General features: G+C 63.4%; 2 protein-coding genes across 5 annotated transcripts; both read left to right on the plus strand.

Annotated features, from left to right (window-relative positions):
• The first annotated feature begins 337 nt into the window (after positions 1-337).
• Positions 338-8,426, plus strand: TTYH2 (tweety family member 2). 2 transcript variants are annotated; one of them, XM_064676167.1, is made up of 14 exons: positions 338-539; positions 1,069-1,241; positions 2,457-2,568; positions 2,949-3,169; positions 3,622-3,717; positions 3,812-3,884; positions 3,992-4,061; positions 4,210-4,265; positions 4,379-4,471; positions 4,550-4,642; positions 4,718-4,860; positions 5,186-5,371; positions 5,456-5,534; positions 7,137-8,426. In XM_064676167.1, the coding sequence occupies exons 1-14, from the start codon at positions 411-413 to the stop codon at positions 7,212-7,214; spliced, it is 1,602 nt and encodes a 533-aa protein (XP_064532237.1). In that variant the 5' UTR covers positions 338-410; the 3' UTR covers positions 7,215-8,426. The 2 variants fall into 2 exon arrangements, with proteins under 2 accessions (XP_064532237.1, XP_064532238.1); XM_064676168.1 differs by lacking the exons at positions 338-539; positions 1,069-1,241; positions 2,457-2,568; positions 2,949-3,169 and adding an exon at positions 3,322-3,329.
• Positions 8,427-8,586: 160 nt separating this feature from the next.
• Positions 8,587-13,949, plus strand: DNAI2 (dynein axonemal intermediate chain 2). Of its 3 annotated transcripts, none has more exons than XM_064676164.1 (13): positions 8,587-9,450; positions 9,700-9,861; positions 9,945-10,066; positions 10,296-10,379; positions 10,569-10,711; positions 11,216-11,329; positions 11,739-11,878; positions 12,089-12,211; positions 12,435-12,661; positions 12,815-12,950; positions 13,029-13,233; positions 13,383-13,586; positions 13,667-13,949. In XM_064676164.1, the coding sequence occupies exons 1-12, from the start codon at positions 9,268-9,270 to the stop codon at positions 13,544-13,546; spliced, it is 1,803 nt and encodes a 600-aa protein (XP_064532234.1). In that variant the 5' UTR covers positions 8,587-9,267; the 3' UTR covers positions 13,547-13,586; positions 13,667-13,949. The 3 variants fall into 3 exon arrangements, with proteins under 3 accessions (XP_064532234.1, XP_064532233.1, XP_064532235.1); XM_064676163.1 differs by having other exon boundaries at positions 8,591-9,450; positions 13,087-13,233; XM_064676165.1 differs by lacking the exon at positions 10,296-10,379 and having other exon boundaries at positions 8,594-9,450; positions 13,087-13,233.
• Positions 13,950-13,961: the final 12 nt, after the last annotated feature.

Raw genomic sequence — 13,961 nt, forward strand, 5'->3', positions numbered from 1 at the left:
CAGGAGGTGAGAGGGTGGGGTTCCCCTATAGCAGGGAGGGGTTGTGCTGGGCTGCAGTGATCCCATGGCAGGCAGGGTTGGGTTGTGCTGCCCCCATAGCAGAGGGTGATGGGGTGCAGTGCCCCCCTATATCAGTGAGGAACGGGCAGTGCCGCCCTATAAGAGGGAGGGACAGGGCGCAGTGCCCCTATAGCGGGGGGTGACGGGGTGCGCTGGGATCGGGGGGACACGGGACACTGTCCCCGCTCCGCCCTGGCGGGGGCGGTGCCGGCGGGGCGTGGTCGGTGGGCGGGCCCGGGGGCGGGGCGTGTCCGGGGCGGGCGGGCAGAGCCCGCGGCGTGGCGGCACCGCCGCCCCCCGCCCGCCACCGGCGCCCCGCGCGCGGCGCCCCCCGCGCCCCCGGCCCCGCCATGGGGCCCGCCCGCGCCGACTACCTGGCGCCCTGGTGGGCGGCCTGGCTGCACGGGCTCCCGCACCGCGGCCCGCGCCTGCAGCCCGTGCCCTCCGCCTTCCGCCCGCAGGACCCCGACTACCAGCAGGTACCGTGCCGGGACCCCCGCCCCGCGCCCCCCGCTCGCCCCGGGCTCTCCCCCCCCCCCCTCCCCGCTCTGTTGGCCCCGGCGGCGCCCGGAGCCAGCTCTGATCTCTCGGCGCACAAAGCGCCTTTCATGGCCCGGCCCCCCCGCCGGGACAGCCCGCACCGGCACCCCCGGCCCCGGGGAGGGTACAGGGTCACCCCTGCCTGTGCCGCCCCCGAGCCCCTGCCCCGCGTTCCTGGCGCCCACCGCGCTCCCGCGGCGTCCCGGACCGCAGGGACCCCGAAATGAGGCGGGGGGGCAGCGCCGGTGTCCCGGTGCCCGAACGCCCGACAAGGGGCGGCTGCACCCCCAGTCCCCCGACCTGCGGCTTGGTGGCCCCGCGTGGGGATGGGGAGGGGAACAGGGACGGGGACAGGGACGCTTCCTCTTCCCCTCGTGACCGTCCCATGGGGCGCTGGACGCGGCCGCATCCCGGGCACACGTGCGGGTCACGGGCACGGCCGCTGACTGTCCCCTCTCTGCTTCCCAGTCGCTGCTTTTCCTGGGCTTGGTGGCCGCCGTGTGCCTCGGCCTCAACCTCCTCTTCCTCGCCGTCTACCTGATCTGCCTGTGCTGCTGCAAGAGGGACCAGGACCCCGACTCCAAGCAGCCCCACTCCTGCTGCGTCACCTGGATGGCCGTCACTGCCGGGCTCATCTGCTGGTGAGGACGGGGACGGGGGCCCAGTGCTGTCCCCCCGTCACCGAGGGGACGCTGCGCCCCAGCCACGAGTCGCTTTAATTAGATCTGTGCAATTAAATGTGGTCCATCCCAGCCTCCTCCCGTGCAGCTGCTGGGGCAGCCCCAGGGACCAGCTGCGGGCCAGCCCCGTCCCCTCACGGCTGTGCCGCCTTCCCGGCTAATCCCGGGCGGGAGCGGGGCCGGTCGCTAATCCCAGCCCGGAGCAGATGGCGGGCAGCAGCCTGACCCAGCTGGCAGGTCCCTTGTGCCCGGCCTTAACTGCGACCACAGCAATTAGACAAGGGGACACTTCTCCCAGCACCGCTCCAGAGGCTTTCCAAGCCCACCCTGGTTTGGGGCAGCCTGTGGCCGGGAGGACTCCCCAGCAGCCATCCTGTGTCCCCCCAGGCACTCCTGGCCTGGGAGGGGACAGAATGGGCCATGGGGGCTGTTTGGCTGCCTGGCCACGACCCTCTCTGCAGACAAAGGGGCTGGTTTGCTGGGGCGGGGCGAGATGGCTGCCATGGAGCAGGGAAACAGGGGAACGGGGAAATGGTTCTAATGAGCTCAGCGTGCCTCCCCCTCACCCTCCCGCCATGGCAGGGGGTCTCTCTGCAGCTCCCGGGGGCTTTGAACCCCCCCCCAACAGCCTCTTGGTAGCTGTTAAGGGGCTAATGGTGCCCAATGGGTTGGTGTTTGCACAGGGACAGAGCAGCCCTGCATGAGCCAGCCGTGTGTGGGCATGTGCCCAGCCAGGGCACGGCCAGGGGCACCCTATTTCTTGGAGCCAGATGTGACTTTTAGCCCAGCTCCATCTGGGAACACCACAGGGACCGCGGAGAGCTTGCCTGGGAGCCTGGAGCGGCTTCCGTGTGCTCCCAGCAGGTTCAATCAGGAAGCACGGCACTTCCAGCGGATTCCCCTAATCTGCTTGGCCCAGCCCCTCCACCTCAATCTCCCAGGGTTTGGCGGGAGGAGCTTCAGACCCTCCGTGTGCCTGTGGAGCAGCTCCGGGTGTCCCTGGGCACCAGCAGGAACAGGTCCCTCTGCCATCGCTTTGCCTCTGCCCTGCCATGGCTGAGGGGTCCCCCAAACCCAGGGTGTTCCAGGGAGTGTCCCCTGTCCAGCTGGTGTTCCAGGGTGGGTCTGTACCCAGTGCATCCCTCCTCTCTAACCATGTCCCCTCCCTGCCCCCAGCGCTGCCGTCGGCATCGGCTTCTACGGGAACAGCGAGACCAACGACGGGGTGTTCCAGCTGCTCTACGCCCTGGACCACGCCAACCAGACCCTCACTGGCATCGACTCGCTGGTAGGACCACGGGCAAGGTCCCCCAGGGGGGACAATCCCCCATCCTGTGTTTGGTTGGAGCACTGGGGAGGGAGCTGGAGGGATGTCTGGCTGCTCCAGCCAAGCCCCCGGGGCAGCCGTGCTGTGCTGAGTGCGGGAGGCTGACGTCACCCCCCAGAATGGGATCTTTGTGGCAGAATGGGAAGGGCTGGGGTGGCCGTGGCAGGGCTGTCCTGGAGGATGGATCCATCTTGGGCTCAGGGGGTTGAGGTGGGGCTGCTCTCCTGGAGGAAGAGGATCCCATGGATGGGGCACGTCTCCTCCAGGTGTGCGGCTGATAGCAGGGTGGCGTCCTGGGGTGATGATTATCCCGGGGGGTCTGACCATCCCTCCTTTGCCAGGTTGCAGGCACCACGCTGCAGATGCAGGGGGGGCTGGAGCAGCACCTGGCGCGGCTGAACGAGGTGCTGGCGCCGCGGGGGGATTACGTGCAGACCCTCAAGCTGGTGGAGCAGCTGGCCGGGAGCATCGTCCTGCAGCTGCAGGGGCTGCCGGGCTGGGGGGGCGTCAGCACCGACCTCACCGCGCTGTCGGCACGTGTCGCCTTCGTGGAGTACTACCGGTGAGTGTGGAGTACTACCGGTGAGTGTGGAGTACTGCTGGGGAGTGTGGAGTACTGCCGGGGAGTGTGGAGTACTGCTGGGGAGTGTGGAGTACTGCCGGGGAGTGTGGAGTACTGCCAGTGAGTGTGGAGTACTGCCGGTGAGTGTGGAGTACTACCGGTGAGTGTGGAGTACTGCCGGGGAGTGTGGAGTACTGCCGGGGAGTGTGGAGTACTGCCGGGGAGTGTGGAGTACTGCCGGTGAGTGTGGAGTACTGCCGGGGAGTGTGGAGTACTACTGGGGAGTGTGGAGTACTACTGGGGAGTGTGGAGTACTACTGGGGAGTGTGGAGTACTGCCGGTGAGTGTGGAGTACTACTGGGGAGTGTGGAGTACTACCAGTGGCGTGTGAGGGGTGGCACCGGCGGGGCTGGGGGGTGGGCAGGGGTGACGGAGCCTTCCTCTCCGCCCAGGTGGCTGGCCTACCTCCTCTTCTTCATCCTCGTCCTCACCGTCTGCCTGCTGGCCTGCCTGGGGCTGGCCAAGCGCTCCCGCTGCCTCCTGGCCATGTGAGTACCCTGTGGGTGGGATCGGGGGGCTGGGGGGGATCGGGATGGACCCAACACACCTGCTCCCCCCTCGTGCTCCCCGCTCTCCACACAGGATGTTGTGCTGTGGGCTGCTGACCCTCGTCCTCAGCTGGGCCTCCATGGCTGTGGACACGGTGGCGGCAGTGGTGAGTGGGGCGGGAGGGGAGGGCAGGGCTGGTTCTGGCTGTGCCAGGGCTGTGCCAAAGGCTATCCCATCCCTCCCGGCCCCTTGATGTCCCTCTGGTCCCCACAGGGCACCAGCGACTTCTGCGTGGCCCCAGACAAGTTCATCATGAACCAGACAGACGACGAGATCAGTGCAGGTCAGAGCCAGCTCCCAGGTGGAGCCAGGGTGGGGCAGGACCCCAAAACCTACTGGGGGGTCCAGTGCCCCCTGCTGCCATTCTCCCCCCACACACTGCTCCCTGTCCCCCGGGACACTCCTACCAATGTGTCCCCTTGGCTTTGCAGTGGTGGCTCATTATTACCTGTACTGTGACCAGAGCCTGAGCAACCCCTTCCAGCAGGTACAGGGGGACCAGGCACCCTGCTTGGGGCTGCCTGGGGCTGAGGGGGTCCCAGGGATGGGGGGGGTCCCAGGGCTGGGTGGCTCCGTGACTGTTCCCACTCCCCCTTGCAGGTTCTCACCGTCTTCCAGCGCTCGCTCACCACGATGCAGATCCAGACCCAGGGTCTCATCCAGTATGCACTGCCCCTCTTCCCCACAGCTGAGGTATGGGAGTGGGTGCTGGGGCTTCACCTGTCCTCACTCTGCTCCCCAGCACTGTCCTGACCCCCTCTTTTCACATAGAAAGACCTTTTGGGGGTTCAGCAGCTCCTCAACTCCTCAGAGACCAGCCTGCACCAGCTGACAGCCCTGCTGGACTGCCGGGGGCTGCACAAGGTGAGGGGGGTCCGGGTGGGGACACAGCTCTGGGGTCCCCCTGCTCTGCCACCAGCCCTGCCTGTGTCCCACCAGGATTACCTGGACGCCCTCATCGGGATCTGCTACGACGGGGTGGAGGGGCTGCTCTACCTGGGGCTCTTCTCCCTGCTGGCAGCTGCCTCCTTCTCCACCATCATCTGCGCTGCCCCCCGCGCGTGGAAGCAGCTCACAGGACGGTGGGTCTGCCCACGGACCCCTGCCCACAGCCCCCCACCTGCCCACAGCCCCCCACCCATAACTCCTGCCCCTGCAGCCCCCCTGCTAACCACCCCTCTGCCTGTGGTCCCCTGCATCCCCCCTGCCCCTGCAGACCCCCTGCTCATGCTCCCACATGTGCAGCCCCTTGCCCACAGCCCTACTGCCCACAGCTCCTTCTCCCACAGCCCCCCACAGCCCCCTGCCCTCACCGTGGGCACAGAGGGGCCACAGGCACCTCCCAGTCCAGGCATGGGGCCCCCCCCACTTTGAGACTGAGCGTGACCACCATCCCCTTGTGCCCAGGGACCGGGACTACGACGACATGGACGAGGAGGACCCGTTCAACCCGCAGGCTCGGCGCATCGCCGCCCACCGCCCGCCCCGGGGGCAGCTCCGCAGCTTCTGCAGCTACAGCAGCAGCCTGGGCAGCCAGAGCAGCCTCCACCCCCCCGCCCAGACCGTGTCCAACGCCCCCGTCTCCGAGTACATGTGAGATCCCCCCTCCCCGTCCTTCCCGCGGGTCCCCCCGCTGTGCCGGGGCGGGGGGTGACGGGGTCTCGCTGTGCCCCCCAGGAACCAGGCCGTGCTCTTCGGAGGGAACCCGCGCTACGAGAACGTGCCCCTCATCGGCAGGGGGTCTCCCCCCCCCACGGTACGGTGGGCGACCGAGGCCAAGTCCTTCTTGTGACATCCCCGGGGGGGGTTCCCGGGGCCGTGGAGCCCCTCGGGGTCACCGAGAGCCGCTCGCCGGGGTGGGATGGGGGGTGATCCCGGCCCTCTCCTGCCCTTGCCGAGGACGTGGCTCCCCCTGCCCGGCTCTAACCCAATTCCCAGCCGGCCCACGGGGGCTGTGGGGAGGGGGCACAGCCACGTGCTCGGGGGAGCCCGAAATAGCCCTGCCTTCCCTCCCTTCCCTGTGCTCCCTCTCCATCCTCACTTTCAGAGGACGCTCCTGGCAGTGTCTCCCTGCCCGTTCCCATTTCCCTGCTCGTTGTTAATCCCTCCCTGTCTGGTATTTGCTGCTTTATTTTTTATCGCTTGTCTTTTTTTTTTTTTTTTTTATGGTTTCTTTTAATTTTTGCATCCATTATTTTGGAGCTAAGTTGCCCATCAAGAGTAAGTTCAGCTGCTTCCCTCTCCCTCCTTATCCTGGGGCAGCAGCTGGGTTCCCCCATCCTCCCCCTCTTCTGTGCCTCCCTCCGTCCCCTTTCCCTGACTGGATTTCAGGAAGAGTGTGGAGAGCTCAGGGAGGGAGGGACTTGGGCCACAGTTTGTCCCCAGGAAGTTCCAGGAGGATTTGCAGCTCCCCCACATTAGGATGCTGGCCCCCATCTCCATCCCCAGTCGGGCAGTGGGGCATGGACACAGCTCTGGGAATGCTGCCGTGGCAGGAATACTGTGCTCCCTTCTTCCAGGAATGATTTTTTCCATTAGGTGTAATCCCATTGCACAGACCTGGCAGCTGGTGAGAGCCTCTTCCCTTGTGGGGGGAGCAGATGAGTGAGGGGATTAATTCGAGCACTTCTCCCAGCCCTGAATGAATTTACCCAGGATTCAGATCCCAGAGGAAGGACTTTTCGAGTCCAGAGGAACAAACTCGGAATAATCTTCCTTAGTGCCTGGTTGGGGTGATCCTGCCTGCTGTGAAATCCTGGAGAAATGTGATTTTGAGAGGCTGGAGTTTTGGGGCCCTGTGCTGGGGTCACTATTACCCCATGGAATCGTGCACATGGGGTGATTTGGGATGAATTTGCTGCTGGGCTGGAGCTGGGAAGGTGGAGGATGAACCTGGAAAGGGACAAAGCAGAGTTAGAGGGGCTTTTGCTGCAGTGTAATAGCAGGTTTTGGGTGGTTTTAGCCTCTTTTTGGTAATTTGGCTCCCCAGGACAGGTGTGGGCTGGGGCAGGGACAGCCCTGGGGTGGCCACAAATCCCCTGGGAGAGGGTAAGGGACAACTGGGGCATCCCTGGAGTGGGATGTGGTGCCCGGGGAGGGGGGACAGCACAGACCTGCCACCCTGTGGGGCTCCTGCAGCATTTCCAGGGCTCCAGGCTAAGGAGGTCTCATGTCCCCCAGCCCCTAGACAGGCTGTGAGTAGGGTCTGCCCCTTTCCCCGTGCCCACCTGGCAGATTAATTAGGGATCAATCCACATGGGAAGCAGTGTTCCCTCTCCATGGGGCCGTCCCTGGTGGTGCAGGGGTTGTGTTTTGAAGGGCGCTGACCCCCCTCCCCCGTGTCCCCCCCATCCCACAGTACTCCCCGAGCATGAGGGCCACGTACCTGAGTGTCACCGATGAGCACATCCGGCACCGCGGCGACTTCCCGGCGTAGGAGGAGACACCGCCGGCGTTTCCCTCGGGAAACCAAAGACCCCCGGAGAACACGCGGTAGGAGACGCAGCGGGGGCTGGAGGAACGAGCCCGGAGCCCCCCACCGTGCACCCCTCTGAGCCCCCCTGGCAGCTCCTGGGACTCGACTCTTCCTGCCTTATCCCGGGGAGCGCGGAGATGCTGCTCCAGCGTCGGCTTCTCCCGGCTCGGGAATGTTGGAGCCTTCTGGAGGGCAAATCCCGGGACCACGCTGCCCCCAGCACCCCCCAGGGAGGGGTCGGGGCAGGGGCTCCCCTGCTCCCGTAGCAATGCAGCACCAACCACTAGTGATCCCAACCTTTCCCGGTTCCCCCTTCCCCAGCTGCTCCCCGTGAGCAGATCCAGCCCCCTGTACCCCCCTTCCCACCCCCCAGGCTGGGGAATTACGGATGTTTTGGCCCTGCTGGCTTTCCTTTGCTTTGCCCTCTGGGATTTGGGAGCTCTTGGGAGCGTGGGTTGACTCTCTGACTCTCTTTTGGAGTGGGTTTTCTGCAGTGTAGTTTGGTAGCAGGTTTTTTGGGTGGTTTTATGCTCTTTTTGGCGATTTGACTCCCCAGGGCAGGTCTGGGATATGGGGCAGGATCCCCTCCTCCTGCAGGACAGCCCTGGGGCAGCCAGGAATCCCCTGGGAGAGGGTTAGGGACTCCTGGGGCTTCCCTGGGGTGGGATGGGGTGCCTGGGAAGGGGACAGAGTGGACCTGCCACCTTGGGGCGGGAGCTCATCCAGCATTTCCGGGGCTCTAGGCAGAGGAGCTGGGAGACCAGTATGAGCTGAATGGATCTTTTGGGGCTGCCCTTTGGCACAGGGATCCCCAGGAAGCCCTTCCCCATGGAGCAGGGAAGGACCCCTGCTCCATCCCACCCAGACCCTGCAGCCCAAAGGGCGTGGATGGGGTGGTGGGTGCCCCCCACCCAGAGCCAGTACATCCCCCTGCCTCCCTCTTTCCATGTTCCCCACGACTAGCATCCCTCCCTTTTGGGGGAAATCCCAAGGGATTTTGTTATTATTTTTATTTTTTTGGCTTTTAACATTTCCATGTAACGGTACTGGTAGAAGAGCTGTTGTTAACCGCACGTGAACTAACCGAGGGACTCAGGCTGGGAGCTGGAGTCCGGCTGGATTTGTATGTGCCCCTTGAGGGGAAAAAGATAATAAACACTTGGACTAAATTTATCTCCTCCACACGGGGTTTTTTGGGGGGGATAATCTGTTGGAGGCACCTTTTATTTGACCTTCCCAACATGGCGGCCGTCACGTGACGCCGGCGGGCGCCGCCATTTTGGGGAGGTCGGTACGCGGCCTGTGTCACGTGACGACGGCCCCAGTGTTACGGGGGGGTGTCGAGGCGTTGCCTGGCAACGGCGACGCGTCCCCGGTCAGGCCCCACCGGGACCGGGATCGGGACCTGGACAGGCCCCACCGGGGTCCCGGGGCCTTCAGGGTGTTCCTTTAACACTCAGAGCTCTTCATCCCTCTGTTCCTGGGGCTCAGCTCCATTCTGGGGCTCCTGCTGCCTTTTTGGGATCTCCCTAAAGTCCCCTAGGCCCTCTCAGGGTACTCCCTCCCCAGGCTTTCTGCTCACATTCGGGGTTTCCCAAGGTTTCCATTCCCTTTTGGCGCCTTCCCCAATCCCTCCTGGGGCTCCCTGAGTTTTCCACTCCCTTCCAGGACCATCTCTCCATTCCTGACAACTTCACTCCCTTTCAGGCTCCCACTCTCCTTTGGGACCCTCTCTTTCTCCCCGAAGTTTCTGCTGTCTTTTGGGGCTCTCCCTCCACCCCTGAGGCCCCTGTTCCTTTTAAGGGTTCCCCAAGGACCCCACTCTCTTTTGGAGCTCTCCATCCCTGAGGCCTCCTCACCTTTCAAGGGCTCTCTTTTGGGACCCTCCATCCCCAAGCCTCCCACTCCTTTTGGAGTCTTCCCTGAGGCCCCCACTCCCTTTGGGGTCTCCCCCTCCCTCCCCAACCTCCCCATTCCTTCCCAAGCCCCCCCTGCTGTGGGGGTCCCCCTCACCATGGAGATCAAGTTCGAGTACATGCGGAAGCGCAGCGACTTTGGGCGGCCCTGCAACTTCTCGGACCTGCCGGCCGAGGTGACCGTGGACATCCCGCCGGACCCCAGCCTGGCCGAAGACTTCATCCCCCAGGACCCCGTGGACTTCGCCCTTCAGCACGCGCCCGTCATGGCTCTGCACGAGGTACGGGGGCACCGCCCCGGGGGGCTCTGGGGGCTGTGCTGGGCCCTCGTGGGGGCACAAAGTCAAGCACATTTTGGGCTCAGATCGCTCCGATCCCTCCATGTCCCCCCTCCCCAGGAGAACACGGAGTGGACGGAGGTGACATCCCGGGATGTCAAACACGTGGAAGGCAGTTGGCCCGAGGGGTCAAGGTGTGTCTGGCACTCTTTGGGCTCAGGGCCTCCGATCCCTCTGTGTCTCCCTGCCCAGGTGAACACGGAGCGGGTGCAGGCAACATCCCGGGGCGTGAACCATGTGGAGGGCGGGTGGCCCAAGAACGTCGACCCCAAGAACACGGAGCTGACCTCCCGCTACAGGGAGGAGGTGGAGAGGGATGAGGTCTACACCAGAACCATCCAGCACCTTGGCACCGTAAGGCCCTGCCCCTGCTCCCCCTCCAAAACCCCCTGACCCGCCCAGAGCCCCCAGAGACACATCCTGTGCTGTCCCTGCAGCTGATGGAGCACTGCATCAGGCAGAACAATGCCATCGACATCTACGAGGAATATTTTGCAGACGACGAAGAGGAAGAGGGGATCGAGGACCCTCCCTCTGCCAAAACCATCAGTGCCTTCAGGTAGCCCAGCCAGGGGGGCTCACCAGGCTCCGCGGGTCCACAGTGGGGTCAAACCATCTTCAAACCTTTAGGAGCTAAATTCCAGTGGGTTTAGGATGGTCCTGGATCAGTCTGTGGCTGGAGAGCCAATCATCCATCCTCCCTTCCCTCCCCTGCTCAGGTGATTTGGGGATGGGAACCAGGATCAGACTCAGCTCTGAGCATGAGGATTTTCCTGCTTGTTTTTCAGTGCCTCAAAGGTTAATTTCAGCATCAGGGGCTGTTGGGTTGTTTTGGGAGGCAGATCCAGTAAGAGAATTGGATTTTCAGAAAGGTATAACTGGAAAGATGATGAAATCATCAACTTTTCTCCCCCCACCCAACCCACCGGAGAATCATTTCCTGCACTCAAGGCTTGAGGGCTGCAGATTGGTTTAACTGTGGTTCCCACAACTTCCTTTGCGAGATGCTCATCCCAGGGATTCGCAAAGTAACCTTTCTTGGATGACCTGTCATCCCAAAGGGACCCAAGCCCGGTCAGGAGGACGGCCACACACCTCTCCTGGCACCCCGACGCTGGCAAGGAACTGGCCGTGGCTTACTGCAGCCTGGAGTTCCAGGACAAGAGGAAAGACATCGGCATTGATTCCTTCATCTGGGATATGGGTAAGGGGAGGGGAAAACCCACCGGTCGATAGCGGAAGCACTTTGTGGCTCAGAGCGGGATGAGGCCTCGCAGCACCCCGGGAGGGTCGGGGGGGAGGTCTGGGCCGTGCAGAAACGGGGAGAAATGGGAGCTGGAAAGCGGGAAATAAAATCCCACTCCATGGCTCCGGAACCACAACAGGTAGCAGAGCCATGTGCCCTGTACAAGGTTCTTGTCCTGATGTGGTTCAGTTGGGTCGATGAAGGAAGAAAGAGGCAGCAGGAGCCTGGGGTGAGAATTGCCCTGATCTGTCCGAGCCTCGCTCAGACCTGGTTTGTTTTGGGGTGAAAAGGACAAAGAAGAGGGGTGGAGGTACCAGGGGTCTGTGTCCAGGCCAGCTCCCTTCCCTGCCACATCCCAGTGACCTCATCCAGCACATCCATGGCAGGGAGTGGGGTGGGACGGGGGGCTGGTTTTGGGGTGCTGCCTTCACCCTTTGCTCTTCACTCGTCCCTCCTTGGCAGACTACCCCTACAAGCCACTGCTCACCCTCATGCTCTCGTCCCCTGTGGTGACTGTGGAATACAATCCCAAGGACTGGCATCACCTGCTGGGAGGCTGCTACAACGGGCAGATAGGTGAGGGGAATGGGGCAGGTGGGGGGCTTGATTCAGCAGGAGCCTGGCTCCAGCACTGCTGCCCTCACAGGGTGTCATCAGTTAGTGCTGCCACTGGGAATACCCCACTGGAGCAGGGCCTGGGATTTGCCTGTGGACAGGTGTGTGCTCACCTGAGTGGGTACCCCGGGAGGAGAGGACCCAATGCCAGGGAGCCCTTTGCAGCACTCAGGGCAGCCATGGCAGGGAGGGGTGGCTGGATCCAGGGGCTGAGCAGGAAGGGTGCTGTGGTCCCCACTCTCCCACCACCCCTGGGGGTGGGAAGCACGTGGGAAGCACCTGGTGAGGTTTGCTCCCTGCTCTAACTTGGGAAGGGGAAAACACATGACAAGGAAAGGAGCTGAGCGAAGGCTTTTCTTTTCCCTCCCAGTGTACTGGGACACCAGGAAAGGGGGGCTGCCCATGGAGGCGACCCCCCTGGAGCTCAGCCACAGGGACCCCGTGTATGGAGCGCTCTGGCTGCCCTCCAGAACAGGCACTGAGTGTTTCTCAGCCTCTACAGATGGGCAGGTGAGGGGCTGGGGCAGGGCAGGGACCGGGGCAGGGAATGGTGCCCGCTGCTTCTGAGGGGACCCAAAAGAGCTTCCCTTGCCTGTACTGCCCCTCAGCAGCACAAGATCCAGGCCCCCCGGGCTGGCACATGGCAGCTGCTGGGCTCCAGCACCCCTGGGTGAGCAGGAGCAGCCCCCACAGCCCCCTGCCATGGCCTCTCCCCCACAGGTCCTGTGGTGGGACATCCGCAAACTGTCACAGCCCAGCGATAGGCTGGTCTTGGACATCACCCGGGAAGATCAGCTGAAGAATGCCCTGGGTGCCATCTCCCTGGACTTTTCACTCTCCATGGTCAGTGTCCCTGTGCCCACTGCTCATACCTCAACCACGGGCACAGCCCAAGGGGCCAGATTCATGAAGAATTGGGATGTGCTCCCAAAACACAGGGTTATTCTGGCATTTCAGTCCCTAAATCCCCCACTGGTGGTGGGTCCAGGGCTCTGGCTGCAGCAGGGCCCCCTTGCTGTCCACTCCCATCCTGCTGACAGCTGCTCTCTCCTGCTCCCACCCTCAGCCCACCAAGTTCCTGGTGGGCACAGAGCAGGGCAGTATCATCAACTGCAACCGTGATGCCAAGACCCCCCCTGAGAAAATCGCCAACGTCTTCAATGGCCACATCGGGGCTGTTTATGCCGTGGCCAGGAGCCCCTTCAACCCCAAAGTCTTCCTGTCGGTGGGTGACTGGACTGCCCGCATCTGGTCGGAGGAGAACCTGGACTCGTCATCGATTATGGAGACCAAGTAGGTGTCAGGGTGTGTTTACTTGGCCAAAAGCCATCCCAGGGTGGCAGAGCGTGTTCAGGGTGGTGCCAGCGGGGTCTGGTCAGCTCGGGGTGGTGGGACAGGCCGAGGCAGAGCGTTGCCAGTGTGGCTGAGGCGCAGCTCTGCCCGCAGGTGCCACGTTCCCTACCTGCTGGACGGGTGCTGGAGCCCCGTGAAGCCGTCTGTGTTCTTCACTGTCAGGTCAGACGGGATCCTGGACGTCTGGGACTTCCTCTTCCACCAGAAGGAGCCTTCCCTCAGCCTCAAGGTGGGTCCCCAGCCCCTCTGAGCCCCAAGCAATGAGAGGGGAGCGAGTTTGGCAGCCCCGTGGCTTTGCCTCTGCCAGCTCATCCTGCCCGACTTCCAGGGCCAAGTGCCACAACCCATGTGTCCCCCATCCCCAGATGAGCAACGATCCCCTCCTCAGCCTGCGCCCACAGGACAACGGGCGCATCATCGGCTGTGGCACCAAGCAGGGCACCATCAACGTCCTGGAGATCTCCTCGGGGCTCTGCACCCTCCGGAAGAACGAGAAGTCCCTGACCTCCACGGTGTGTGCCAGGCCCCAGCCGAGTCCCCTCACCACGGGCATGGCCCCAGCCCCACACACAGAGCTCTGCCCACAGCCCTGCACTGTCCCCGGGCACAGCACAGGGTCCCCCGTGCCCCCCACACCCCTCAGCCCCAAATCCCACCGCAGATGTTCGAGCGGGAGGCGCGGCGGGAGAAGGTCCTGCAGGACAAACAGCGGGAGCTGCAGGTCCGGGCACAGCTCCTGGCAAAGGCCAAGAAGGAAGAGCCAGAGGATCCCCAGGAGGTGTTCAAGCAGGCCCGCAAGGAATTCTTCAATGTCATCAAGACTGAGCAGCAGAGGAGGGGAGAGACAGTGTCCCTGTTTTCAGAGGTATGGGGGGCGGGACACAGCGGGCACTGTGGCAGAGACCCCACCCAGGGCAGGGCACAGGGTCAGCTTCTGTGTTTCAGAGTCAAGAAGAGGAGGCTGCGTAGGAATAGGAAAAGGAGGAGAAGAAGAAGGGGGAGGATGCCAAGGTCAGTGCACTCCAGCTTCGCCTTCCTTTCCCCTCCGTGCCAGAGCTGCTGCTCCATGGCTCCTGCAGGGATGAGGCCACTGGCCCTGAGCTGGGCAGCACCCGTGGGCTCTGTGCCCCTGTGGGCTGGGCCCTGCACAGCATCCTGACCCCACGGATGCTCCCTGGCTCTTGGCATCCTGATTTTCTTTGTGGTGAATAAACCACTGCTTTCCACATCATGGTTCCTC

The sequence above is a fragment of the Pseudopipra pipra genome, chromosome 19 (genome assembly GCF_036250125.1).
Source record: "Pseudopipra pipra isolate bDixPip1 chromosome 19, bDixPip1.hap1, whole genome shotgun sequence".
In the NCBI taxonomy this organism is placed as follows: Eukaryota; Metazoa; Chordata; class Aves; order Passeriformes; family Pipridae; genus Pseudopipra; species Pseudopipra pipra.

What these genes read in the sequence shown, in the direction of transcription:
- DNAI2 (XM_064676163.1), top strand. Translation starts at nt 9,268, where the DNA reads ATGGAGATCAAGTTCGAGTACATGCGGAAGCGCAGCGACTTTGGGCGG. An exon ending in TTCCTTCATCTGGGATATGG is followed by an intron (nt 10,712 to 11,215) that starts GTAAGGGGAGGG and finishes CCTCCTTGGCAG; the next exon opens with ACTACCCCTACAAGCCACTG. An exon ending in AGCCTTCCCTCAGCCTCAAG is followed by an intron (nt 12,951 to 13,086) that starts GTGGGTCCCCAG and finishes CCCCATCCCCAG; the next exon opens with ATGAGCAACGATCCCCTCCT.
- TTYH2 (XM_064676167.1), top strand. Translation starts at nt 411, where the DNA reads ATGGGGCCCGCCCGCGCCGACTACCTGGCGCCCTGGTGGGCGGCCTGG. An exon ending in TCCCGCTGCCTCCTGGCCAT is followed by an intron (nt 3,718 to 3,811) that starts GTGAGTACCCTG and finishes CTCTCCACACAG; the next exon opens with GATGTTGTGCTGTGGGCTGC. An exon ending in GGGGGTCTCCCCCCCCCACG is followed by an intron (nt 5,535 to 7,136) that starts GTACGGTGGGCG and finishes CCCATCCCACAG; the next exon opens with TACTCCCCGAGCATGAGGGC.